This window comes from Cygnus atratus, chromosome 9 (genome assembly GCF_013377495.2).
Source record: "Cygnus atratus isolate AKBS03 ecotype Queensland, Australia chromosome 9, CAtr_DNAZoo_HiC_assembly, whole genome shotgun sequence".
NCBI classification, from domain to species: domain Eukaryota; kingdom Metazoa; phylum Chordata; class Aves; order Anseriformes; family Anatidae; genus Cygnus; species Cygnus atratus.
The window spans coordinates 9423830-9450240 of record NC_066370.1 but is presented as its reverse complement, the minus strand read 5'-3'; the positions used below and the strand labels follow the sequence as shown (position 1 = coordinate 9450240).

The 26411-nt window shown below is 44.0% G+C and overlaps 1 protein-coding gene across 16 annotated transcripts in view; it reads left to right on the top strand.

Moving 5' to 3' along the window:
- Positions 1 to 26411, top strand: part of NEU2 (neuraminidase 2) — a 38822-nt gene that overhangs the window by 10090 nt on the left and 2321 nt on the right. For 3 of the 16 annotated variants that reach the window (XM_035545015.2, XM_035545016.2, XM_050712611.1), the window contains 3 exons: positions 9693 to 9738; positions 11082 to 11146; positions 25695 to 25899. In XM_035545015.2, the coding sequence (XP_035400908.1) occupies positions 9693 to 9738; positions 11082 to 11146; positions 25695 to 25899 (316 nt within the window). Of the gene's footprint in view, positions 1 to 7696; positions 8162 to 9692; positions 9739 to 11081; positions 11147 to 19563; positions 19681 to 20144; positions 20253 to 21888; positions 21997 to 25694; positions 25900 to 26411 lie in introns of those variants that run through there. The other 13 variants (XM_035545024.2, XM_035545023.2, XM_035545018.2 and 10 more) reach the window with 13 other exon arrangements.

Sequence of the window (26411 nt, the reverse complement as noted above, 5' to 3'; positions counted from 1 at the left end):
GAGTCCATCAGGCTCCCCTGGCCCTGCACTATGTTGGTTATGGGATCGGGGCCTTTCGCTGAACCTCAGTCACCGAGGGGTTTAGGCCTCACTGAAGACCTCCTTTGGCCACCACTTCTTGAAAGTAAACAGCAACCACAGTATCAAAATGCTTTAGAAAACATCTTTGTAGCTACTTCTGCAGATACAAAAACCTGTTTTCTGCATGGGGTTGTATAACAAGCTTCAGGAGAGCCCTCTGGGAATGCTACAAATGGGGTCATCCTTACATTGGGCTGTTCCGGAAGGAAATGCTTGCAGGCTCTTGTTATTTTCTCAACAAGCTTCTTAAGGTAGCCTGCCCTCTTTGCTCTGGGTTATCCTACATCACATTCCCCTTTTTGCAACCTTCCCCGCTGTCAACTTGTTATCCCTCTCTTCTCCTTCACTTTTTTCTCCAAGTGCGTGCTGCTAAGATCCTTTTTACCACAAACCCAGTACTATATGATATAGATCACCAAGACTGAAAACTGCGCTACAAGTCAGGGTGAGAAGGCATGGATTAGTAGCTACAGCTTAGTCCAGCTGTTCTTCAAAACCAAGCACTTTTGCTCTTACACCACTCTGTGTTCTGCAGAAGCACAGTGAATACCCTACGTGTGTACTCCTTACCTTTGGATCAACAGTTCTTCTAAAGATGTCTTATCAGAGTCTACTGGAGATGGAGATCCCTTGTGAGACAAAACATCCATATTCAGGGGCTCTTTGACTGGCTCATTGTTTCTGAGTGACCCTGTGACATGAGAGAAAGCCAAGAGGATGTTAAAATCATTGCGTTCCTAAGGGCCATCTTCACTGGTAGTGTTGGTGGAGGTTTGGTTACACCAAAGGCAACGGGAAGACCACAGACACAAAGCTACATTTTAGTTTGGATTTTCAAGCAAGATTTAAATATCATTAGCTTGCATACTGCGTGATTGCACAGCCTTGCCACAGCTGCAAACACAAGCAAGAAGAGGGGAAGGTAGATGTTCTCCTGTTTGCAAGTGGCTCTCTAACTCGGGCCCCCACAGCAGTGATTTTCGGTGCAATTTAAGGAGGAAAGGTTTAGCTGTGTGTGCCAGTACATGCTAATATTTGTTTCCCGAGTCAGGGCTTCATTACTGCTCTGCTTTCAGGCACACAGTAGAAGTTCAGTTTACTGGATAAATCAAGGCTAGATTTGGGTGGGACAGGAGCTTTACTTTTAATTGCTTCTCCACTTTCCCTCAGATGAACCTCCAGTCCTTTCACAGGGAGCCATGTTAAGTCCATGGCTTACTACTGCAGTACTTGGCAGGAGGGGATGCATCTCACTTTTCAAATGAAACCTCCTGTTGTTTGAGGCCTGCTGATAAATGGCCTTGTTGGTTTTTAATAGAAATATTTTGGTCTAAGTCATAATTCTGTTTGCATTTCAAACTGGTGACGGCACAGGCAGGTCAACACTAAATGAAGCTGGTTTCTGACACACCCTTTGAATCAGTGCTATGGATTTTCAGATTGAAGGGATGAAATCCAGACCTTTTAAACTTCCTAAAAAAGTGCCAAGGGCTTACGAAATGCTAGCTTGAGTTATTCTCTTTGCCTTTTGAATAGTTTAAGCATTTGAGACTCCTGTCAGAAGAGATTGCTTAAAAAAAATGCAGACTCTTTTTCCAATTAAAGGAAAGCATCTATTATACTTCACAACTCCTAGGCTATAAGCCAAAGCTAGGCTGGTGCAAAGGGAGCCTTTATAAAAGCCTTTCTCTCTGCTGGATTTATATGCTTTTAAAATATTTTTTGTGTTCTCATTTCTTGAGTCTTTATTTCTCTCCTGTGGTATCCCACCCTGTATTTTCCCCTGTACCTTTCCCTCTCTTTTTTTCTTCTTTCCTTCCCCTCTCCTCCCCTCCACTCAATTCCTAGGCAAAAAGAGAGCAGGTTAACATTTGAGATTGAGTCAAACTCTTGGATAGTTGCTGTTCAAATGGGTTTGAAGTCAAGATAAAAGAGCTCACCCATCCCTTGTTTCCATGCACGTCAGCAAATGCTGTCAGAAGAAGTTCCTGCTACAAATGAGGCTGGTGTAAAAGCCCCCGCTGTCCAGTTTCTGGGAGAGGGGATGGAGTCAGTGGAGCAGAGGGTGAAGGCTGCTTACACAATACTAGCTGAATTTAAAAGCTGGACTTGCTACAGTCATAGTGGAGAAAGAGCTATTGCTCAGAGCCCAGGTCCTGTTGTGTGGACTGGAGAAAAGAAACGTTCCCAGTGTGTCCTGCTGAACAGCTGCAGATACGGAAGAAAAAGCCCTGTTTGGAACAGATCCGTTTTCAGCAGTGGTAACACCGAGAGGGAGCGTGCGGGAGAGAAGCGCAGGTCCGCTGCTGTGGCTGCTCTAGTGAGCTGCTAAGAGAGAAGCCTTTCTTCTAGCTTGTCCTTCCTCAATGACACTGGCTAGACAGAAGGGATGTCCTCCTGGCTGTTGTCCCAATGCTGCGATGCTGCAGATGCACGAAGAAGCTGCATCCTGTGCTGATCCTGCTGCAGTGGCACCTGCTGCTAGGAGGGAAGAGGGCCTCCTCAGCAGCCGCTGGATGTCATGATGCTCGGCAATCAGGAGGAAGGGCAGGTCTCCTCTCTGCTCCCCTTGCAGCAGGGCTCTGGGAAAGCAGGGAGAGGACGGCTCTGCTCTGGTCCTGCTGCTGCACTGGCAGGGCGGAGGGCAGGTCTGCTCTGGCATCAGCAACGCTCCGTTTATCCACAAACCTCATTGACAACAGTAACAGAATATTAAACAGGAGCTCTTTGCTCTGCTGCTGTCTGCTTGGAAACTTGGAGAAGGGAGGGAACTTTCCTTCTGTCCATGCCACAAGGCTGAATGAGCCTTTATACTGCTGAAATAGCATGGCTCCCTTGGCGAGGCAGGCAGGAGACACCTATTTTCTTGGGGACATTTCCCAGGCCTTTTTTATTTTGGGGTGGAGGATGTCTGTTCTTTGTTTTCTTAGAGAACTGGGTTTGCTTTCAGGAGCTGACGTGGTGTGCTTTATTACTACTGCATAACGAAGTAATAGCCTTTGGTGGCTTGCATAGCACTCAAACGTCAGGAATATTGTTAGGTCGTTTTGACTCATGCAGCTAGCCAAAGTTCAGAGTCCAGTGGGTTGTTTGTTAGATTATAATCTGAAGATAGAATAGGTATCTTCACTGCACCCCCTTTTATTTACAAGGACTGTTATAAAATTCAGTTTCTCTGAATACCTAAGAGATCAAGCAGAGTGCATTTTCTGTGTTCACAGTTCCAGGTCTTGCTCATCTAACATTTGAATTAAAACCACGCTAAGTTTTTTCTTGCAGCCTGGTTTCCAGCGCTTCTGAGCATGTTGAGATAGCTCCTTTCCTGGCTCTCTCTGAAGCTTCTCCTGTCTTTCTCTTGTTTCTTTCACAGACAGCTGCTCAGACAGTGTGCCAGCTCAGTGAAAGTCTAGCCTTGCAGTCATGCTCTGTACTCTTCATACTCAGAGAAAGCCTTTTAGCCAACTTCTTCAACTTATACTCAAGCCATGCCTCAGTGCATGCATGTTCTGGGTAGTATTTCTGTTATTTCAGCCTCCTGGCTCAAAGGGAGCTCAAGTGTTGCTTAGAGCTGTCTTCAATGCGTGGTGGCATCAGTTTTCACCGAAGTCTTGCTCCCCTCTTCGCAATTTCTGCAGGCTTGGCCCCTACGTGTACTGCTTTGCCTTTGCTGGCTATTTCCCCCATATGCCGCTCAGCTTGCCATACAATTACTTGCACAGATCCCACTTTTTGAATATATCCTTTCTGTATTCTGAAGAAGTTCCTACTCTTTTGACAGCTTCTTTCCCTGTTTGAGTTATTGCTCCCTGAGAGAGCAGGGGGACTGCAGAGCAGAGTCGCAGATTTGTTTAGATTCTCCACCATGAAGCTTGTTAAACCACCCAACCATTTTGCATTTCCAGGCTGAGCAAAGCAGGTTGGCACAGAGGGATGCCAACCTGCCAGCCAGGGGTGTTCTGTAGTGTGCTGACCACTGAGTCCACTCTCTATTTTCCCTGTCCCTTTTCTAACCTCCCTGGCTCCTACGGCTCTGATCTCACTGCAGAAGGAAGCGTGATGTTGTTTGGGGTGGTACTCACCTGCAGCATGCCCCCCATGCATTGCCTCTCTCGTAGTCTTTCTCTTCGATCTGCTCGGCAGCCTCATGGACCGATAGTACCTGGAATTTCTTTGAATGGCAATGTAACGTGTGTGCGAGTTCCCCTCTTGGGTGGCCGGGTTAGCACCTTCCGACTCTTCCTCACCGTCAGAGACTGATCCCAGCTCTGTCAGCACCTGCTGGGAAGCAGCCTGCTGGTGGGCAGAAAGCCTGCTGGAGGCTTCTCCCCCGAGACTATCCATGGCTTCCAGAGCTTGTCTCTATAGCAACCGAGAGGATGGATCAGCAGCAGAGCAGCCAAAGACAGGTAACGTCCACAGCTCCATCAGCTTTACCTCAGTTAGAGCTGGAGACCTACAAACAGAACACATCAGGAAAAGAGAGGAAAAAGTTCTAGTTAGGCCAGAGGTTGCAGTGCTGCATCTATTTAGGGTAATGGGGACTTTTCAGGATTTTTTTCTGAGATCATTGTGAGGAAGGAGACTATCCCACACCTTACAAGCCTTATTCTGATGTCCTGAACTTTGCTTTTACATGTTCATCCTGTCATGACACATCATGGCACTTCAGAAGTCAGTGGAAAAATGACTGTATTTGTTCCATTGATGACCACACCCTTTGACCTCTTGGGAGCAGCAGATCACTACTCAGTTTAGAGCGGCTTCCGGTAATGGCCATGTTCTTGGTTTTGAGGGTGAAAATGTTTTGGAATATAAAGTAAAACCTGAAGAGATAGCTCTGTTAAGCTGTGTGCTTTCTGTGTACCACTTCACTGTAACAGAAGCAGGAATGCCTTTTACAAGGCTAGGTGGCTTCCTAACACTTATTAATACTCACTCCTGCAGTACGGTTAAGTAAAGAAACATCCTTAACCACCGTGAAGGCAGAAGAGAAAAGATAAGGCAGCAACGGAGAGCATGCAGGCTTGACTTTATTTCCCAAAGCTGCCCTCATATGCCAGCATTCCCCCTCAGTGACACGCGGACGCCCGCGCAGGGGTCCTGCTGCGCACTGCGTCGGTGCATGGCCTCTGCCAGCACTCCCAGGCATTTCTAGGAGACAGACCTCTACAGCAGCAAAACTGCAGGTGGACCTTTCCAAGAGTGGGTAAAATATGAACTGATTAATTAAGCATTCGTTGCTGGCTGCGTCTTGTTGACTTCTTACAGCTACTGAAGCCTTAATAAGTACATACACAATTTTGTGACTGCTGGGGCTAACATAAATAGTAGAAAGAGATGCTGTATAGGAAATGTGAATATAGGATTTACAGTTCACTGAGAGAAGGGCATAAACTTGTGCTATAGATTAGCAATTTTTGTTTTGATAAGTTCTATATATCACAGGTTTATAACATTACAAAATATCCAACATAAAAGGTACTCCAGAATATATTTTGTATACCATCTCAGCTTCTGTTTTGGCTCTTCTGCAATCTCCGTGAACCCATGTATGTCACACACTTTTTTCTTTCTTGCCCCCAGGACCACTCCAAGTGGTAAATTGGGATATAATCTGCAAATCCCCTGCTTTCCATAATTATGGAGGGCCCCATGTTTTATCCTTACAAAGAACAGGCCACAATCTGAACTCATGCACTGGGCCTGAGTTGTTCTGTTTCCTGGCTCCACAGATGAGGAAGTCTGCTTTTTCCTTTCACAACCTGAACCACAGCATGCACCTCTTAGCTGCTAAATTTGGATCATAATTTCAATTCAAAGCCCCAGTTTCAAAGACTTTGGAACGGTTTGGAGCTGGTGGTTGCTCTGGGACTGTTTCCAGTGTTACTGGAAGTGTATGAAGGGCCCGTTTGTTGGTTGTGGTGTTAAGTTTGGTTTGTAAATTACTCTGAGGTACAGAGATTCACTAAGTCTGTTTCTGTTGCTGTGGCTCAGTAGAACAGCGAAATAAAAACAGCTGCTGTTGGGAACAGCTTGAAAACAAAGAAGAGGCTATTTCTTTTCCCTTGCCCTTCTGACTGTGCTTCTTCCTGTCCCAAAACTGACGCCTCAAAGGCCTGATCCTTGCAACTGTAATGGAAACATTTCAGTTAACTGGACCACAACTAATACTGCACATGGAATCTCTCCTAACCCTAAATGGTAACAACCACTTATTTTTCATTCACTTTTCTTCCATCACCTGCCCAAGGACATGGATCTGTAATAACCTCCTCTATATCAAAGTTCCTGTAAGGAACCCCAAAGCTCTCTCCAAAGGGCATGGAGAGAGCGCTTCTGCCAGAAAAGGACCTTTCTGTGGGACTAAATGAAACTCCCTCAGCTGGGCTGCCCAAAGACATTAGTAGCACTGTCAAACCAGCATAGTTCTCTCTGTCAAAATACTTTTTTTTTTTGGCTATCAGAGGAATGAAGAGGGCCTGTCCTGAACAGCTGGCTTACTGTCAGGCTTCCAAACAGTCCCTCACGAACAAGATGTTTGGCCAGAAGTGAACGCAGCAGTGGAGGAGGGAAAGATTTCCTTGATTTCTAGGAGGGGCAGAGGTGAGGGGAGATTTGTTTATTGCCATGGCTGTACAGAATGTGTATATTTTTACTTTCTTTAATGAAGAATTCAAGAAGAGAATGTATTTATGAAGGCAGTCCTTCCAATTACAAAATTGATACTCTAAGAAATTATTTAGAAGCCATTTACTGATATGTCAATCAAAAAGTCCTGGCTTGCAATTGCTTTAGGAGTGAGGCATGAGTTTCAAGGATATAATCAAATGTAGTATTATATTATTCTGGTATCTGTCAAGCTATTCAGTGGCAGAGAATGAATGATTCAAGCAGGTGTGGACTACAACCATCCCTGTCTGAATGCTTGTAGTTAATTTTTGAAGAAGGTATTTGCCTCTGATAGTCACAGGTAGCTGAGTGTCAGGTCTTGCAACAGGAATAACCCATCCTGGTTACATGCTCTCGTGCGAGCACGTCTATCTGCAGTGTCACCACCTACCTGGCTTTTCTTTGCAAGCAAACTTTCTGCCCATAGTTCAAGAAGACCAAAGTAGCAGTCTGTAGAGAAAAAGGATGCAGAGCAAAGACAGATGACAACAGTAAAAAAGCAGCAACTAATGCACATGTAGCAACATTAGAGAGATGCATTTTGACTCACACATAACTCAGCCTCCAGGAATTTGACTGTACAGAAATGTTATTTGCCAATGTGTTTTTTTTTTTTTAAAAAAAAAGTAATTTACCAGTAAATAACAAAAAATTGTTGTTGTACGAGAACTTGGGGATGTTAATGTGGGCCTGGACACATGGGTGTGTGGGGGAAACAGGGACCCACTGCTGCTCCTGAGAGGGTGCGACCGAATCTACTTCAAGCCATGGTCTGGCTGGGGATGCCAGCCAGTGGCTGCTGGTCCAGGCTGTACAAAGAGAATGGGCTGACAGGAATTCAAAGGGTATTGGGTGTGTTGAAAGGGCAACTCCTTTTAATCACTTATACCTCATGAATGATAACAATGTTTTTACTAGCAGGAGCTGCACCCTGGAAGCTGAGATTGCGGCTCTGGAGGCCTGCATGTATTTTGAACGGGTTTAGTCTGGGCCCAGAGATTTGGTCCGAGTGTGCCCAGAGCGAGAGCGGTGGCTGATCGCCTCTCCCTGTTTGCTCAGCCCGCAACGTGCCAGGCGGGCACAGCCGCACGAGCCGCGGCAGAGGCAGGCCGTGTGGCTGGATGCTGGCGCCAGCTGGGGTGCCACTGGCAGCAGGGGAGCTGCTGGGGCTGGCAGCCCCGCAAAGCCAGGCTGGCTGCCTGGGCTGCCGCTGAAACAGGAGGGCAGCCAGCGGTGTCCCTGCTGCTGAGCGGAGCCACCTACTCCATGCAACCCGAACCCTCTTCAGCAGCGGTTTTCTGATCAGCACAGCAGCTGGATCACAGCCCTTTTGCTGCCCCTGGTAATTTACCGCCCTGGGTAATCATCTGTTTTAAAAATAAGGTGAAGTCTGTTGTCTGACTGGAAAGCTGTAAGTACTGTGTGTAGTATATGCTTAGTTTATGTCTAATGATTTTGAAATGAAAAATGCTTCATTTGCCAGTGCTCTACAATGCTGCTGCCTAGTCTGGAAAGGTAATGAAGATTGCTTCATTAGTACTAGAGACTGAAGTCTCCAGCTACGCAATGCAGGCATGTTTTGAAACAGGAACTAGCAAGTATGAGTACAACTTGACTGTATGGTTATATATATAGGGACGTACAGTCACAGAGGATGAATTGCCTTTATCTGATTGTTTAACGTATTCCTACCGCCAGCGCAGGAATACAAGATAAGAGTATTCATGTGTCTGAGTGACCACACAAAATACGCCAGGATTGTGTCAGACCAGAAGGCAGGCAGGTGCTTTTAACCCAGAGGGCAATGAACCCCTACAATGAATTACCTAGTGGTGTGTTAGTTTTGCCATGACCTTAAATCTTGACATGAAGACTGGATGCCCTTTTAAATTACGTATAGCTCAATGAAAAGTTTTGGCCTCAATGCAGAATTTATCGTCTTGGGTGTAGGGTTTTTATGCTGTAGAAGATCAGAAGGCCATATCATCTTTTCTTCTTTTTTACATGTTCACATGTAAAGCCCTATTAATGACCTCATCTGGAAGGTTTTGCACATTGAATGTACAGATGCAGCTTTCATGTCCATTTGATGAACCAGACGGAGCTCTTTTAGGACAGTCTTCCACTCCTCAGAGTGAACATTGCTTCCTTAATATTTGTTCTTTAAATGCAGTCTGAGTATACATGCAGATGCTTATTTTGCTACATCATATTGGTGTCTTTCTGAAATGTTTTAATTATTTTGAAAGACTTCTGCAAACTGAAAACAACCCTCTGCCTACCACTGCCATCAGTCCCCCATTAAATCCTTGCTCTTGTATTAGACATTGATTTTTTTCCTCTTTTCCTCTGTTTTAAGAGGAGTGGAATGTCATCTCTAGACTGTTTCGCTGTGCATCATAATGAGGCTAAAACGGGGATGGGGCACAGTCCAAAATCCAGCAGCAGGCCTTACTCATCCGCTGCCGTTCTCGCTCACGTGGGTGCCGATCCCTTAAGGAGTGCCACATGCGGGTGGGCCCCACCGAAGGCACTGGGGCTCCACACAGGCTCAGGCCTGCATTTGCATTGGGAGATATTTCTGTCTGAGTCAGGAGAATAGTAACACCCACAGACTCAGCCCTAGGCTCTGGCAGATTTAGCTCTCAGCAGATGTAGCTATGAATTCATTTAGCCTCATCAGTGGTTGAAGCTAATGCACAGACTTTAAACTGGTGCGAGTGAGGCACTCTCACGTGGCCTGTTGAGCCACCCCTGCTCCAAGGGAACTAACTTCCAGCAGAAGGACGCATAGGTAGCTGGGCATGGTAAAACCCTAACCAGCCACAGGTAAAGCCGTCAGGGCCCTGAGCTGCATGGCTATGCATATATTTATGTTTTCATAGTTACTGGTTGGGATAACCCTCCTTGGAACTGTTAACAATCCCAACTCTTTCTTTCAGATGGCTGCCAGAGATAGTTAAGCACATGTCCCTGTCCAAAGCAAAGGTACATGACATTTCACAAAAGAATTTGAACTATTTAGGTGCAAGGCCAAAGTATTATTTGATTAAAGCGTGGGGGTGGAGAAACCAGGAGGAGCGCAGGAACAGACTGACCAGAAAGTGAGAGACAGACCAAAGAGGATAGCAGAAGCCAGAGAAAAGTAGACAATAAGTTTGGGAATGTTAGCTGAAGGAATATTGAATTATTTGACCCTATATGTTTCCAGAAAACAAATAGTTACTTTGTAAATAAGATTGAATTCTACCACCAGTCCTAACAGAATCAAACTACAACTACCCAGATTTTGAGGTAGTCTTTCATGTCAAAAGTGTAACAGAATGGTTTTGTTGCCATGATTTAGTGATGGTACCTTATTTATAGCAAGCAAACCAAGAGAGAATTATGCAGTTCATTACACACTTGTGACAATAAAACCTTTATGTCTTGCACATATGTTACAGAGAACCTGTTTTAGAAACACTTCAGAGGCTAAAAATAAATACATTGGATTTGTTTAATATAGCTTCCAGAGTCATGTGCACTAGACACCATAAGACCAACCAAACGGGGCTTGGAGAGAGAAACCAGTATATTTAAAACAGCTAAAAATGACTCAAATGGCCTTGCTAGATATAAAAATGTTTCCAGAATTAAGTCTGGCATTGTGGGACCTTCTATGGGTAGAAGTAAGTATAGGTGTGTAAACATAGATACAAAATGAGTGTATCCTATAAATGGCTACTTACATATGACAGAAACAGATATGTCTTCACACAATTCCCTCTGCATGAAAAATTGAGTGTTTATAGCAGCTACTCTGTCTTAATTAACTGGTATATATCAATATACACTTAATGAGTAACACTAAATAGCTACATATTTTTCTGCTGCCAGCATGATTTATCTTTTCTGCTGTTTACTGATTCCTTATGAGTCAAAAATAATTATTAAAATAATGTGCTTTCTTGTATGTCATTAATAACTCCGTCTCTGCTCATGGATATATTTGTTTGGTCCATGTATCTCAGAGTAGTCCAGCCCTATCCCATTCCATTCCATGCTTCAGCCCCTAGGTCTCATGTAGTAGATATAGCTATGAGCTGTAAGATGTTAAGATGTTAAACTGTTCCTTGTCTGAAGCTATTCTACATATATGTATATGTACATACATATATACATATACATCTATAAACACATACAAACACTCTCATCTGTATAGGGAGACTTAACCTAATTTTTAGAGCATACAGAAGTGGAAATCTACAAGCCCTTTTGGTTTTCATTATAAGCGCTTAAAACTAATTAAACCAAAAGCTGACCTTATTTTATTCTTTTCCTTAAATTAGTGCACATGCAATGGCGAAAGTACATCCCTGCTTGAAGATTTTGAGAACATCTTGAGAAGTAACAGGTATAAAACTCATTTTGCTCTTCTGACGTCATTGACATATTTCTATATACTAACAAGAACTCCTGTCTCTAAGGGAAGCCCCCTTTCCTATTTCCTGCTGATTGTAATAATAATCCTGCCTTTGTTGCCTCTGAAGCCATGCCATTCCCTATTTCTGCTTAGAAGATATAAGTGAAATTGTCACTAAGTAGCCGTGGTTTTCCAGGTTTATCCTTGGAAGGTAGGTGAATAATTAAAACCAAAACACTGCTTTTCCTACGAGAGGGGAAGTATATGACTACCCACACAGGACTAGGTGCAAATCACAGGACGCAGTCGCAAAACACAAGATAGCAGTGTACTGTGTAAGTACATGAGAAGACCCTCAGCAGCCTGAACAGTGCTCTTTCCTGTTTTACAGAGTTGCACATGGGAATTGTGGGTCTGTGTTTCTTTTGTTTGTTCTCTTCTGTTTGGACCATGTGAAACCTTCTAGTCATGGAAAGAATATAAAACATAAAGCTTAAACTTTGTCCAGAAATGTCACAGCCTCTAAAAATTAAGACGGGTTTAGGAAGTTTAGTCTATGATGAAATGGTTTAGTCAAGTATGTGGTATGGGAAATAATGTCTTGGACATAATGCCTTGCTGAAAGCAGAGGGGTTTAGTAATACCGGGATACACGAAGAGAGGTTAGCAGATGTCTTGGTTGAAGTTTTTCAAGACAGACTGGTTAGTAAGCAGACAAGCTCAGTGTCCCTGGGGCGGAGAACACCTGTGCTGCTCTTGGGGAAAAAAATAGTGACATCCACTTCTATTTCTAGATTTGCTGGTTGTGTATGAGACACTTGTTAAGGAAGAAATGAGCATGGGTGGTTATTTGAACTACAGGGGTCAGAACTCAAAGGAGTTTTTATACAAAAACATCCACAGAGCAAGGAAAAAAAAGGGCTGATTTTGTTCATCAAGGAACAGTAGAGCTCTCAGTTTTTCCTCCCCCAGTGGTTATTGGGTGGAGGGCCCAAGGAGTGCCTGTTTGGTGAGTCTGCTTGCAAATTCGTAGCTGCAGGGAAGCCAGAAGTCAGTAAAGACATCAGAATCTTGTTAGCCTGGTTTCTACTGGTTTGAAATGCCAGGCAAGTTTGGAGTGCTGCTCTCCTAGGCTATCCTTGTCAACTGCATCAAGCTAAATTCAAACCTGATGTAAACTGATACTATTCTTACAGCCTGCTACACTGATTCTACAAATTTTTAGCACTCAGGAAAAATATTTGATAGGCAACTCTGGAAATTGTGCAGCAAACAGTATCAGTAATGCAAACTTCTCCTCCAGAATTGTTCTTTTTAGCCTCAAAGTATAGACTCGGGCAGGAAAGGAGGTTTGTAGGACTGCAGCTCCCACTGCAGAGCAGTCTCTTCTGTTCCAGGACTGGGGTACCAGTCTGGGGCTTTGGCAGTCACATCCAGAAACCCCCATGCTTGCCTCCATTTTGCCTGCTACAGCACTAGACAGTATTGCACTCTAGAAAAACAGGCACCCATGCAGTGCTGCTTGGCTGCAGTAACTCTTCATTTTTTGTCAAACAAGTCTCTTCAACCATGATTATGTAGTTCAATTTAGTTAGTGGAAGTGCTGTAAAAGATCCACAAAGCTTTTCCTTTCAGACCTTTCCCACTAACATCAGTTGTTTCCTTCCTCTTTCTCCCCAATTTTTAAGCACAGAAAGAGCAAGGCTGGGATGAGGATAGGAAGTCTCATGACCATTGCCTCCTGTGAGAGCAGACTTCATTTCTCAGCTCTGCTGCAGTTCCCTGAGCAATCTTGAACAAGTCAGGGATTTTCCTTTGTCTTAGTTCCCCTTCTCTAGACTAGGAGTGGTATTCGATAGTATATAAGTACTCCTATATTTTTCCCATGATCTTTTTTCTTGGGAGCTACTAGAGCAGGAATTTAGTACAAGAGAATGAAATAAAGAGAGCCTTATGAGTTCAAAAGAGCTCTGGACAATACTATAATTAAAATAATAATAATAATAATAATAATAATAATAATAATAATAAAGGTATGACCTGTTTGGGTATTTGCTCTTTTTTGTTTGTTTTGTTTTGTTTTATTAATTTGCTATTTCCTATATTTTTAACCCCAAGTGAAAAGCAGACATTTTGTCTAGATTCCTACTTCCTCAGTGTTACTGTGATTCTCCCTAAATTTTAGTTGTGCTGGCTGCAGTTTATTCTAAGAAGTTGTCATTGTTTCAGGAATTGCCCTCTTCTGGAATAGCGGTCCAATTTTTGCAGATTAAGCTAGACCTGTTTTTTCATAGACATCTGTTTCAAAGACAATTTTGGCTGTGAAAGGGAAGGCAGAGAGGTGCCAAGGTTTCTAGATTGTTTTAGGTTTCACTGAATCTAGTCCATTTTTCTTATTTTAGATCTAATGGGGGTGCTTCCATGGGGTGCTGCTTGGAAACAAAAAATGTTGCCTCCAGGCACTATTGTGGTAAAGATGGTGATATAATTGCCTATAGAAATCATAGGACAAGCTACTTCCAAAAGTAGAGTTTTAGTAAAAACCCCAGGCATTGGCCACAGATAATGGTAATTATATAGTTAAAGCATTTTACATTGTCTTGCAAATATCCTCTCCAAATTACAGCAGGGTGGGACAATGTGTTCTTTGTCTCTAGGCTCTTCTTTTCTGTCAATTACCATGTTGTTTCATGCATACTCTTATATTTACAGTTGGTCTTAAAGTGGATTGGATTTATCAGTCCATGTTGGAGTTTGGGTACAGTCAGACCTGAATAAAAGTTCTGTCCATCTCATAAAGTGAATGTCAGCCAATTAGTCCTTTTTGCAAGTTCAGTGAAACCTTTCAAGATTTTTTTTTTCATTTGTTTTAGTGCAATTTCCTACTTTCAGCTAAGTCTGGAACTGGCAGACCTACTGTAACGGTTGAATCCGTCAATAGGTTAATATCTCAAGAGCTAGCTTGTTCTTATGAGATTTGAGTCCTTGTTTACTTTGTGCATTTAAAAATACACCTAAATGCTGGCATAGAGTTCACAGCTCTAGTGGATACACAGTAATTGGTCTCCTGAGAGTGAAAGGAAAGATCAGCTAAGGGAAAAGATCAGCCTGACATTAGGAGGAAAACAGGCTGTTTTTCATATTTCCTGTCTTAATTTTATTTATTTTTTTAAGCAAGATCACACATAAAGATTTGCCAGGAAAAATCACAACTTGTCCTGCCCCTGGAAAAAGACACACAGTTTGGTTGATTGGTTTGGGGGGTGTTTGCTGCTTAGTTTGTCACATTAATGCCTGTTTTGTGCAGCCTCAGTCTCCTCTCTGACTAGGCTTCCTCCCTGTGGTGGTTTTTATGCCTGTCAAGCTGTGCCAGTGGTGTCTCTCCCTTCCACCAGCCAGTCTTTCAACAGTGTCCTGGCTGTGCCCTGTCTGGGTTGCACAGGACCCCTTCAGGGTGACGTTGCTGGTGGAGCAAAGCTGGTTCTTTCTCAGGCACTGGATTCGTGCCTTTGTTTGTGGTCTGAGGTTTCTTCCTCAGACTGTTCCTCTTCCAGCATCCCCCCAGAATAGGATTTTACTCACCTGACTGTCTGGGGCTGAACCGGTGTCTCATTTGCCATCAGGATTAGGTCCGTCCAACAAATCTGGACTAAACTCCCACAAATTGTTAGAAATTTGCAATTCAGTTCTGAATCCTGATCAGGTGTGTCCTACTGAAGATCTCTGTCCTTCAGTCCTTGTACCTTCTGTCAGTTCTGCTTGAAAGTAAAGTTTCCCTCAGACTTTGTTTGCTTAGTTTCCAGAGTCACAGCAAACACAATTTAAAGGAACAGCTTTCCCTTTATCTAGGTAAGTTAGTACAAACACGCTCTGAATGTCCTTTGCACCGCTTGTGCCAAAGGTTTAATGACAGGGCTTTGTTAAACCTCCCATATAAATCTTTAACAGCTGGGTGAAACTTTGGTCCAAATCTGCAAACTCAAATAAGTGGAAACGGTAAATGGTATTTGCTTACACTTTTCAGGCCCACTGGCTGAGCTACTGCTCTTGCTTTACATTATTTACGGGCATATGAGATGAAAAGACCTCAATGTTTATGACTATTTTTAGGTTGCCATTTTTTATTTTCATGGATGTTCACATACCTGGGCATTGGGATGGATATAGCAGAGCCAGCCTGGTTTCATTTTAAGGCTTTTTGTATCTGTTCATCCAAAAGTGTTATAGTTTTCTCCCATGAAATACTTTGATTTTGTATTCAGGTTGTGCTTCCATTCGCTGCTCTTTCAGGTGGGCTTGCTTTCTGCTGTCTGAATGTCCTTCTGCAAACAGCTTAGGGCCCGATGCTTCAAAGGAAGACAAATAAACCTGCAGACACCTATGCAGTGCTATACTTGGGTAAAACATTTTCCTTCATCCTTGGACATCTCACCTGGTATTTCTAAGCCTGCAGATTGAATGACTGACACAAAGCACCGTAGTGCCTGCTGAAGTTGATGCTAGTCTTTCCCGTGATTTTTTTTCTTTTTGAAGTTCACTGAACTTGCCAACTGCCTCATCTCCAAATGTTTTAATTGGTCATAGAATTACCCTGTTCCTTTTAAAATTGGTTGTATTTTTCCCACGCCCAATCTACTCTGTAGAAATCCAAATGTGTATTCAGTAAAGCTCTGGTCCATCTGCGGTCGGTCATCATAGCTTCATGGTCACCAGTGTCACTATCCCTTTATACCAGCTGAGGGCCTGACCTGGGCATAGAGAGCTGTCAGCAGTTAATCCTGTAATGATTAATCAAGGTCACTGTCAGACCTGTGCAGTCCTGCTCTGTGAGCTAGTGGGCCATGGGCATGAGGGATGTACTGGAATTTGGGTTCTCCTATCACAAGAGTCGCTTCAGGGTGAAACTTGCTAGCCTTGTGCTTCAGACTTGTTTATCTGAGTGTCCCCAGAGCTGGCAGGGTACATGAGGCAAGGGATTCCAGTTTTATTGCATTTTTCAATCATTAAATTGCTCCAGTTCTCCTGGAGCAACTCCTTATCAACTTTGCTATTTTGAGGACTAAATAAATCATGTTTCTACAGCCTCCTTTCGATATGTGAATCTTAGCACCTCTCTTTTTGCTTTTCATGGATCGTCATCCATTTTATTACAAAAATAATGCATTTATTTTTTCCATTCCAAATAGAATGGGTGGGGTGAAAAAATGGTATAATGTGTATCACAGGTAGGCTGTTCATGGGGCAGTGTCTTCCACAGGGGACAGAGGCTGCCCTGTGACAAATGCAGAACTCACCGTGGAGTGCCAGAAGGCATACAGGCCCATTTTAGAGTGATGGTGTTGCCCTTTGGGTAGAGGGAGTAGATTTTTTTTTCACCCAAGTCTCTCCATGAGGAGCGGAAATCATTTTTAAGAGCTAGGCTATTATTTACTGGGAAAGTAAACACTGAGAGCACAATCATTTGCTTACTCTTGACAGAAATCAAAGCTAACATAACAGGAGTCGCTGGAGAGTAAAATGATACAAACCCAAGAGTACCCGCTCCTCATTCCTGTTTCTCTCACAACTGATAAGGATAGCGAGGTGGTGGCTTCGAATGTGCGCAACGGCTCATTTCTGTAATGAGGTGGAATTAAAAAAAAGCACAGAACAAAACAGGCAGATGTTCCCTTGTCCAAAGAATCCTCTTTTCCAAAGATCTCTGCTATTAGCACTTGTGTGAGTTACATTCATTATTATTAATTTGTCCTTTCTTGTTTTATTTTGATTTGTTTTTCCTTGTTTCCAGACTTTCAGTCAGCCCCCAGGTCCATAGGACTTACATTCTGCACAAATGATCAAATGATACCATATTCCCTAATGTCCGGAGGGCAGCCCATAGGATTTTAACTAAAAATTTGCAAAGCTGTGTAATTGCTCTCTCATATGGCCTAACTCCATATAAGACATCTTGATTTTAACTTTAGCTGACTGATGACAGCTGCTACACTCTGTAGCTTAGCCATAAATACTGAGTTACCTGTGCCAGGTTTGCTTTTCTAGTAGTTTAACAAACCAACAGATTCAGGTTTAAATATTTTGCAAGGGAAATACACACTGATAGTTTTTGATGGACTAGATGTCACTCTCATTAAATGTAGCATCTCTTGTTTTCTTACTTATTTGTTTTCACATACGCTCAGCAGTACTAGCTGTCTTAGCCTTCATTTGCAGCTATTGCTATATCTTTCCTGCGAAGTGGCACCTGAAATTGAGCTTGGTCGTCCAAATGCAAATGCTCCATTGTTCAGTATTCTCTCATTACATTATCTTCTGCATTATTTTTATATCCTCTTATTAATGCACCCACACACCCCATTTGCATTTTTTAACCTTTTTTAAAACATTTTCATTACAACAATCAGATGTAATGGCAATGAAGTAAGTGGGGAATAATAGAAGTGACGAGTTTGATTCTCCCTAGACCTATACTCATTTTAAACTTCATTGTGCCACTGGTTTTGATTTTCCCCAGCAGGAAGTAGGGGGATCAAACCCAGCACATCTGCACGGAGAAATCCATTTTTTGTAGTCAACAAGGAATGGTTTTATAAAATAGTTACAGCACACAACATGCTGTTTGGTAAGAGCACTGCTATCAGGAAGGAAGGTGGCCTTTTTGCAGAGGACTGCAGTGTGGGCTGGTGTCTGAGAGCAGCGCTGGAGGCCTGGATGCTGTCTGTGAGCACTCGGCGATGGCTGTGCCAGGGAAGCACCGTAGAGTGCCCACCTGTGGCTGCGTGGTTGCCCTGCTCAGGCACTGGGGTTCACCTCACAACAGGACTAAGCTTGAATTTTTAGTCCGGGGAGTGGTTTTTAGCCTTTCCAAGCTGTTACCCTCTGAACAGCCACGTCTGCTACCTGCCCTGGGGAGAGGGCACTCCGGCTGGCTGTGGCTGCCGGGGGAGGTGGGGCTCTTGCTTTGGGAGGGAGGGTAAGGACATGTGGGGACAGGGAGCTGGGTGACAGGAGGTGGCAAGGGCACAGCCACCCTGCCATGCACGTGCTGCCAGTGTAGAGCAGGGAACCACTGGTACCACAGTATGCACTATGAGCCACGCTCAGGAGTTGCCACCCTGAGGAGAGATGGACAGCCAGTTTTAAGCTGCAGCCAGGCAAAGTGAGTTCTGTTAAACAAACAAGCATTCATGGTCTGGATGGCTGCAGAAGCTGTGCGTGACTCAGAACACCACCTGAGCAACACGGCTGTTAGCGAGGAAGCAGAGAAAAGGTGAAGAAATCCACAAAGCAATCATTCATGTCTCACTCTGGCAGGCAGTGTCTTAGCAGCCTCTTTGGTGTCTTTCTTCCTTTCTTAATTGTTTCTGCTTAGCTTGACTCTATTTTCTCCAGGACTCACGGTTAGAAGTTAATATCTCGTGGATATCAATGCCATTGTCTGGAGGGTTTTTTCCTCACATTGACTATTGTGTGATTCCAGATATAACAGCAAGATACAAATGCCCTCAGGCTTCTTTTGTGTGTCTCTGTTAAGGCAATACTTCACTTGCCCAGTTAAGGCAAGGTTCATAAACATGGGGTGTGGTTTTACAATACAGCTAATTTGATCTAATGGCTAGCTGCCAGAGAGGTGAATCTATGCCTCCTGTCAACAGCTTCGTACTCCTCCTCCCTCCCCTGCTGTAGATCCTGCTGCTTGTCTGACTCCTGCTGACGTAGTCCAGGACAGTGACCCAGCAGAAAGCTGTTCACTTCTTTTTTTTTTCTTTTTTTTTTTTCTCTGGATTAGTTTTCTGTCAGACTGTCATCCTCTGATGGCTTGCCAAGGTAAGATGAGCATCAGTGCTGGCACAAGAAGGGATGCAGGGTTGCTAAAGAGAGAGGGAAGATGGTAATACAGAAGCATTTAATTAAATTGCTTGGTTGTAAATCAACACCTTAGCAACTCTCTATTTGGCTTGCACAGATCAAAACCACAACTGCTGTCAAGTGGGTAGACTTTGCTTCCTCCTTTTTCTTTACTAGTAAGATCTATTTGCAGGATTATTATTATTATTTTCCCAATAATCTCAGAGCCAAGAAGTGTTAATGGCAGCAATGGAAACACAGTAGAGAAAACATAAAGGAAGAGAAACAGCCAGGAATGGGAAAGGTGAGGCAAGGCTGTCTCTGACAGCAGCAGCACTACATTACATCAGTAGCACAAGGTAGTCACGAAGTCAATTTGCTTGGCTGCTCCCAGCAGCAGCAGCTGCAGGTGCTGCTCCTAAGCTCGGCAGGCCACGCCTGGGAGAAGGGATGGTGCTGTTCTCTTCTCCCTCAGCCTCCCACCACCTGCTGGGACCCTACACTCATACTCTCCCCTCCTTTCTTCTGCTTGACTGTGCCTATTGATTCATTGACTGCAGCTGCTGGTATGAAGTTTGGCTGCTGGGAGCTGCATCTGTATGCAGCAGCATGTTCCTGTACCGCTGCCTGAGTTAGCCCATGTCTTCATCCAGAAACAGCACACTGATGGATGCCAGGTGGGTAGTGCCAGCAGAGGAATATGTCAGCTTGTCACAGCACCCTCGCTCACTGGTTATAACCATTTTCTGAGGTCTTGTGGCAAACTTTCATAGAGCTCCGGAGCACTCTGAGAGGAAGTGCTGGGAGTCAGCGTGCTGGGACTGGAGGAACTTTCCCTTCCTCAGCATAAGGGGACAAGAAGAGCAGGAAAGGACAGGCAGGAGTGAACTGCATAACCATTACCAACAACAGCTATTCTGTAGTCCTGTCAACCCATGCAGACAGAAATATGTCATTTAATTACTACAGTCATTTCAAAATCTTTCCCTTGTATTTGTCCAGCTCAGATGGAACCTCCCCTTATATGCAAAACAGGTTTGCCATTTAAATATCGGCTTGTGTATACATGCCAGCTGCTAGCTCTTCCTGGGGGATCTGAGACAGCTGACATCGCTGCCAATATAAATAATTTTGCAGGTTGGAGACTAGTTGGTAGGAGTGTGGTGAACCTTCTTTTTATCGTATCCAATAAGAGTGCTTTTTTTTCTTTACTTTTGACGTGACTTCCAGGAGGCACAGAGTAAAAGAGGTATTTCTTTTTTTTTCCCCTCTCCATATCAGTGGGTATTGCTGGGAGCTAAAAAGCTAAATACAATGTTTTTTAGGTTCAGATTGGAGTACAGTCTGTGTAGTCCTCCACCAATGATATGCTATGAAGAAATAATGCTGTTTCATGCAATTCCTCTGTACTGCTCAGAAAACCTGTGTTTTACAGCACAGGAGCTTCTGCCAGGCTGAACCACAACATTTTGAAAGCAGAACTGGACCGATTGTTTAGAAAAGCAATGACTGAGGAGGCTGAAAATCCCCTTGTAAGTGCGGTATGAAGTCTTTACCGCAAGAAAAACTTTGCTTCTAGTGCAGTTAAAAAGTTTAATCCAGCCGGCAGCTGGATTAAAATAATTCCAGCTTTGTGCCTTTTCAGTTTTGAATTTTGAATGTTTTAAACAGTCATGTGTTTAAAGTTTATTGCTTGACAGGTGTCACTGATAGCTCTACTTTCTGACCTTGCACTGAGGCTGATTTATTTATTGGTGCTGCCTGGCTTGCTAAGAAATCCCATGATCTAGATTTAGTGTAGGATGTGCTCTAGGGGATTGAGAAGGCTGGAATAGCTCTCTGGTGCTGGCTTTCAGCGGAAATAGGTACAGTTACTCCGTTTAGCTAGGAGGAATGGCTTGCACATAGAAATACACTGTGTAGCAAGCATTTTAGAAGCAAACTCGGTCTCCTATTTCTTAGCCCTATACAACTGGAACATGGCTTCTCCTGGCCCCTTTCTATGCAGTATTCTAATGGAAGTGTCATCATTTCTTTAAATGAAACAGTATAGATATATATTTCAGGATAGTGCTCAGCTGACTTCTATAAGCTTGGAACACGCTGTAAGTCCAGGTCTGATGTTAAGCGAAGGACAGATTCTTGTGCTTGTATTGAAAAGCAGAATTTTAGTTGGCTTTTGAACTTGGCTTTCTCAGGTTCTTTTGTTTGTGTTCCTTGCCCCTCTTCCCCGAACCTCCCTGACGAGGTTTGGTTGGTTGGTTGCGATCTATCTAGATTCCTCCAAGAGCAAACTGGCTCCTGCACAGATCAGCAGGGCACCCTGATGGGGATCAGGAGATAGAGTTCAGTTTATTACCTTATTTCTGCTGCTTTGTTTTTAAAGACATACTGCCTTTTCATCTTGGATCTGGACTTGTTAAGACAGTTTTTCTGTAGTAGCTGAGGTCAGTGGAAATGTTATCCTTTTTAGTCACCCTTCTTGGAGAGGGTTAAAACAAATAAGCATGGAAGGAATTATCCTCTTCTGTATTTAAAAAAAAAAAAAAAAATGACCAACTGAAACAAACAAACGAAACAACAAACCATGTAAGCTGCCTTGAAGGAGAGAAGTGGAAGGAACAAATGCCTGATCTTGGTGGCTGCCAGAACCTATCCCTTACTGCAGCTTGGGCTCCTTCCTCCAGGTCTCAGATTCATCATAGATTAATTTTGTTGTCAGCTGTTATTTCTTTTGACTCTTCTGATGTGCTGTAAACGGTCTCTGCTTTGGAAATCGTTTCAGCTGTAGAACTTGCAAACTCTGAGCAACAGTTTCCTCCAATTTAACTCATGACTCTTCTTATGTAATTCCACCATGCTTTTCTTTCTCCCTGTCTGCCCAGTTCTGCTTGGAAGTGGGGTACTGGATCTCAGGGCAGCAACTTCCCTGGTGCATTGGAGAGGAATTGCAAGTAAATGTCAATAATCCCTGAACAGCACACTTCTCAAGGGTAAGCCTGGGAAGTAAATTCAGAACTCCAGTAGATAGCAAAAACCAGGAGGCAATACTGGTTTAATGGCTGCATGATAAATTTGCCTTCTCCCCATTAGTTTCTCTGTCATCTGCAAAAAGGTTATCAGCGACCTCTTAGGAAATAAATTACTGTGTCAACTCCACTTCTCCTTCCATGCCCATTTACCTCACAGAAGTACAGCTAACTTTTCTCCCCAAGGTAATCAAATTGATACAAGTCTGAGCAATTACTTGCAAATTGTGTACAGCTCTCCAATCTCCTGCTTGTGTTTCAGGCCTCTGTGTTCCTAGAAGATTGGTGGTTCCCCCCCCCCCCCCCCCCCCCCCCCCCAGATATAGCTCTTGGTCTGTCAAAAGACACTGCTGTGGCCTACAAACTTTGTCTTGACAGTGTCCTTAGATCAATGCTGGCTGCAACGCTACCACCTTCTTCTTCCTTGCAGGCCAGCCAGTGTTATTTCAGCAGGAATAGAGTAGCATTATGGACACATGCATCCCTTGACAATCTAATCCTGGAGAGGCTGGCGTGTCAGATTTGAATTCTTGCAGTGCTGGAGTGTGAGCTTTTGAACACCCCTCGCGTGGCTGTTCTGTTGATGATTTGCTGTTCTGTTGATGATTTGCTAATTTTACTTCTCTCTTATTTAGGATAATGTAGCCAGTGTTTTTACCTTTGAAAATGGGTAGAGGTCAAGAGAAAAATTAGTTCTTTTCAACTGGCTGGAGAGTATCTAAAGCAGCACTTTTTTTTTTTAATAAATATTAAGAGCTTTAAGCTATTCAAAGATTCTGCATTTTTTATTTTGTGTGAAACTCAAGCTGCTGTGAGTCAGTCGCTGCTTGAGGATCCACCACAGAAGACGATAGAAGAAGCTGAATACTGACTTTTAAGTGTTTGAAAAAGGATGGAAAAGTTTCTCTGCAGGTGGATACATGGTGTATATGCATGCAGGCATAATATGCACACTGTGTGTGGGGAGTATACACACAAGTGTGTGTCTATGTGTGTATACACACACACGTCCCTGTCTTGTCTCTGAACAGATGCCACTTGGTCCCAGAGTTTTCCTCGGCTGTAGTTGTGGGTGCTGTGTCCAACAGCAGCTGTTCCCAGCCCTCGAACATCCCACCTTCCCTCACTCCCCATTTAGCACTAAGAGGAACAGAAGAGCATTGCGACGCGCACGCTGAGCATCTCGCAGAGGGGCCAAGAGCATGGGGAGAGATGCCTGCAGAGAACAGGATCATACAGGAGGGACTAGGCTGCAGTGGGCTGTTCTGCTCCCACTCCCATGCTGCAGCACAGCCTCTGTGGCATTGGTCTTTCAGCTCTACATCAGGGGTTCATGGGGGTGGACCAGATCTCTCTTTTTTTCTTTTTTTTCCCCTCCCCCACCCCCCCTTGCCCTGCCCTCAAGAAGGATTTCAGTATCAGGATGGCACCATGAGCAGGAATCTTAGGGAACCTGTGCTGCACTAGACAGGCTGACTAATATCCCTTTAAATAATCTCCCTTTAAATAGTCTGGAAGTACTCTGGTGAGCTTCTGTTTCAGGAACCATGAGAACAGCCACGGCTACAGTCTGTATAAATAGCCAGATCCATGCTGCTCTGTAGTGAGCAACACAGTTATTTGTTCTAGGACAGTCTTCCTATTTTCTTCGTGGCGTTGCATGGAGAGCTGAGATCAAATCTGTGGTGACATTTCTGTACAGTAGCTGTGCTGCTGGCTTTTCATAGGCTGCTGAACTGGAAGTGGCAGTGAGGAGGGAGCAGCTACCCTTTGGAGATGGACTTCTCTCCCCTGTGGCTTTGCATTTGAGCAGCAACGGTGCTGGGGCTGGCTAGGGTCTGTACAGCTGGCTTTAGCTAAAATGGTGCAGTTAGGACCCTTTGATCAGTGCTGTGAGTTTAAAAATTTCGTGGGTATTCATAGCATCTGGAAGGTGAAAGCAAGGGATACTTGAATGCTTGCTGCCTAGCTGTGGATCTGGATAGAGCATAATGTGATGGTCCTGTCCGAGGAGGACAAACTGCTTATCTGCATTGTCCTAACTCAGTAATCAGCACTGTAAAAGAAATTTGTTAATCAAGTCTATGTTAGGCTGGCTAATTCTTTTTTCTTCTAAGATGGAAGAGTGAAAATTGATCTCCAGGTAGATATGTGCTTTCTGCAGCATCATAAGTAACCTTCAGTTTGTCTCCATCTGGTCCTGAATTATCAAGACAGCCTTCAAAACATGAGGATCTGATACACAGCCAATAGCCACTATAGCACTTTCCTATTTATCTAAATCGTGGAGAATCCTCAACTCTTAAGACAGCATTGCAAGTCTTGCCTCAGCTGAGGTAGGAGGCATTTGAATTTCTTACTCATAGTGTATTGTCATCTTATCCTTGCCATTCTACCCACTCAATGCGTCAGAGATCTAAGGCCTGATTTTTTTTTTTTGAATTTTGTTTTTATTTTATTCCCCATCCCCCCAACATCTCTGCTGAGCTGAGGATATTCAGGCCTTCAGTTTCTGGTGCATCGTGTCAGAGGTCCTTTCCCCCCCCCCCCCCCCCCCCCCCCCCCCCCCCCCCCCCACTCTGCTCAGATGTAATTCCTCTGAGCCAGTGGGTTTTTGCCAGGGTAAATCAGTTATCAGGAGAGGCTTGGTGCAACAGGACAGACAGATGAGTGGATCCAAGGGGAGGAAGAAAGACAATATGCAGACATAGCACAGACCAGGTCCATAGAGGCAGCTTCCCTAGTATCCCCTCATGATTGCCTTCTTCCCTGATGTTGTTTTTAAGTCACTGTACAGATGACAAGTGTCCTACCTGATGTGTTACCAGCTCCACATTGCTGATTACTTTATTTTCAAGTTCTGTGAGGCCCTTAGGAACGTGTTGATGACCCAGTAAGACCTCATGTCTGCTTCAGGCAAGCAGTGGCCTTTCCCCTTCCAATGAGAAACCTGCAGGACCCAGTATGTAAGTCTAATTCTCCTGCCTTGGGCCTCTCCTGGCACACTCAGATGTCTTACATCCAGTTGGTTGACACCTTCTAGTTTCACCATTTAGACACCTTTCGGACTGTTCTTTCATCTTATGAGGGAGGATATTCTCTTTTTCTTTTCTTCATGCTCAGTGCTTACCATCCTCAAATAGGGGCATGGCTGTGGCCAAGGATTGCCTCACTGTGTTGTCATTATGGGGTTCAAAGTTTATATTTGGCAAAGCAGAAGTTTTGTGTTGGGTTTTGGAAACACCATCAACAAAGATAGTAATGCTCTTCTGAGGCAAAATACTGAAATGTTTGATTATCAACAGTCTTCTGAATTACAAAGCAACCCCCAAAAAATCCCAGCTTCTGAATTTCATTAAGAAGAAAAAACAAACTACAGACAGCTTTTTAATTAACTATATTTAGTGTATTTAACTCCAGGAAGTTAACCAGGCTGTTTCTGGGGTAGGTCTGGTCTGTGTGGCCAGCTGCTATGCAACATGTGGATTCTCTTTAGAAGAGCACGAGGAAAAAGACGAAAGTGAAAGCAGCAGAAATTGCATTTCAGTGCAGGTCAGGTCCCACTGAGCAGGGAGGGCAGAAAGCAGTGGAATCTGCCCCTGTCAAGCTTTGTTGGGCTAAGCGTGGGTTAAAATGCAGTGTATTTTGTCTTCTTTCCTTAGCATGATGGCTTCGTTTCCTGTCCTGAAGCAAGAGACGTTGTTCCGGAATGGTACGTGGAGCTACCGAATTCCAGCCCTGCTCTACCTGCCGCGTTTCAGCATCATCCTGGCATTTGCTGAGGAACGAGAGGATGTGGTGGACGAACATGCCAAGCTGATAGCGATGCGCAGAGGCATGTATGACCCAACCACGTACCATGTTCAGGTACCAGAGTGGGGAGGAAATGGGGAGACTGCCCAGCCATACTGCTACCCTGTCCCAAATGAGTTGAATGGGTCTGCCTTCTCCACTGTAGCTAAACCGCTCTTACTTCTCCCAGCTGTAGGAGACAAGCCCACCTTTCAGTAATGCACGTGTCTTTATAACTGCTGGGATTCAACCCCATGACTGGGCAGTTGTTGAGGGACTAAAGTGGAGCAGGTACAGTACATTTTCTGGGGATGGCTCTGACCCATCTCTGCAGAAGCAGAGAGAGGGGCGTGGGCAAAAGTCCTGTTGCAATAGTAAAGATGTGGAAAAGTGGCAGAAATGAGCAGTATCACAGGGATGGGGAGGAGTGAATTAGCAATCAGTGACTATTTCTTTAATTCATCTTTTTAGAACTAATTCCTGGTTTAAAAAACAATTGAGAACAGCTAGTCTCCCCACGCAAAAGAGTGTCGTCTGGTTTGTCTGTGCCAGTGAATTGGCTACCTTATTAATCTACCAGTTATTAT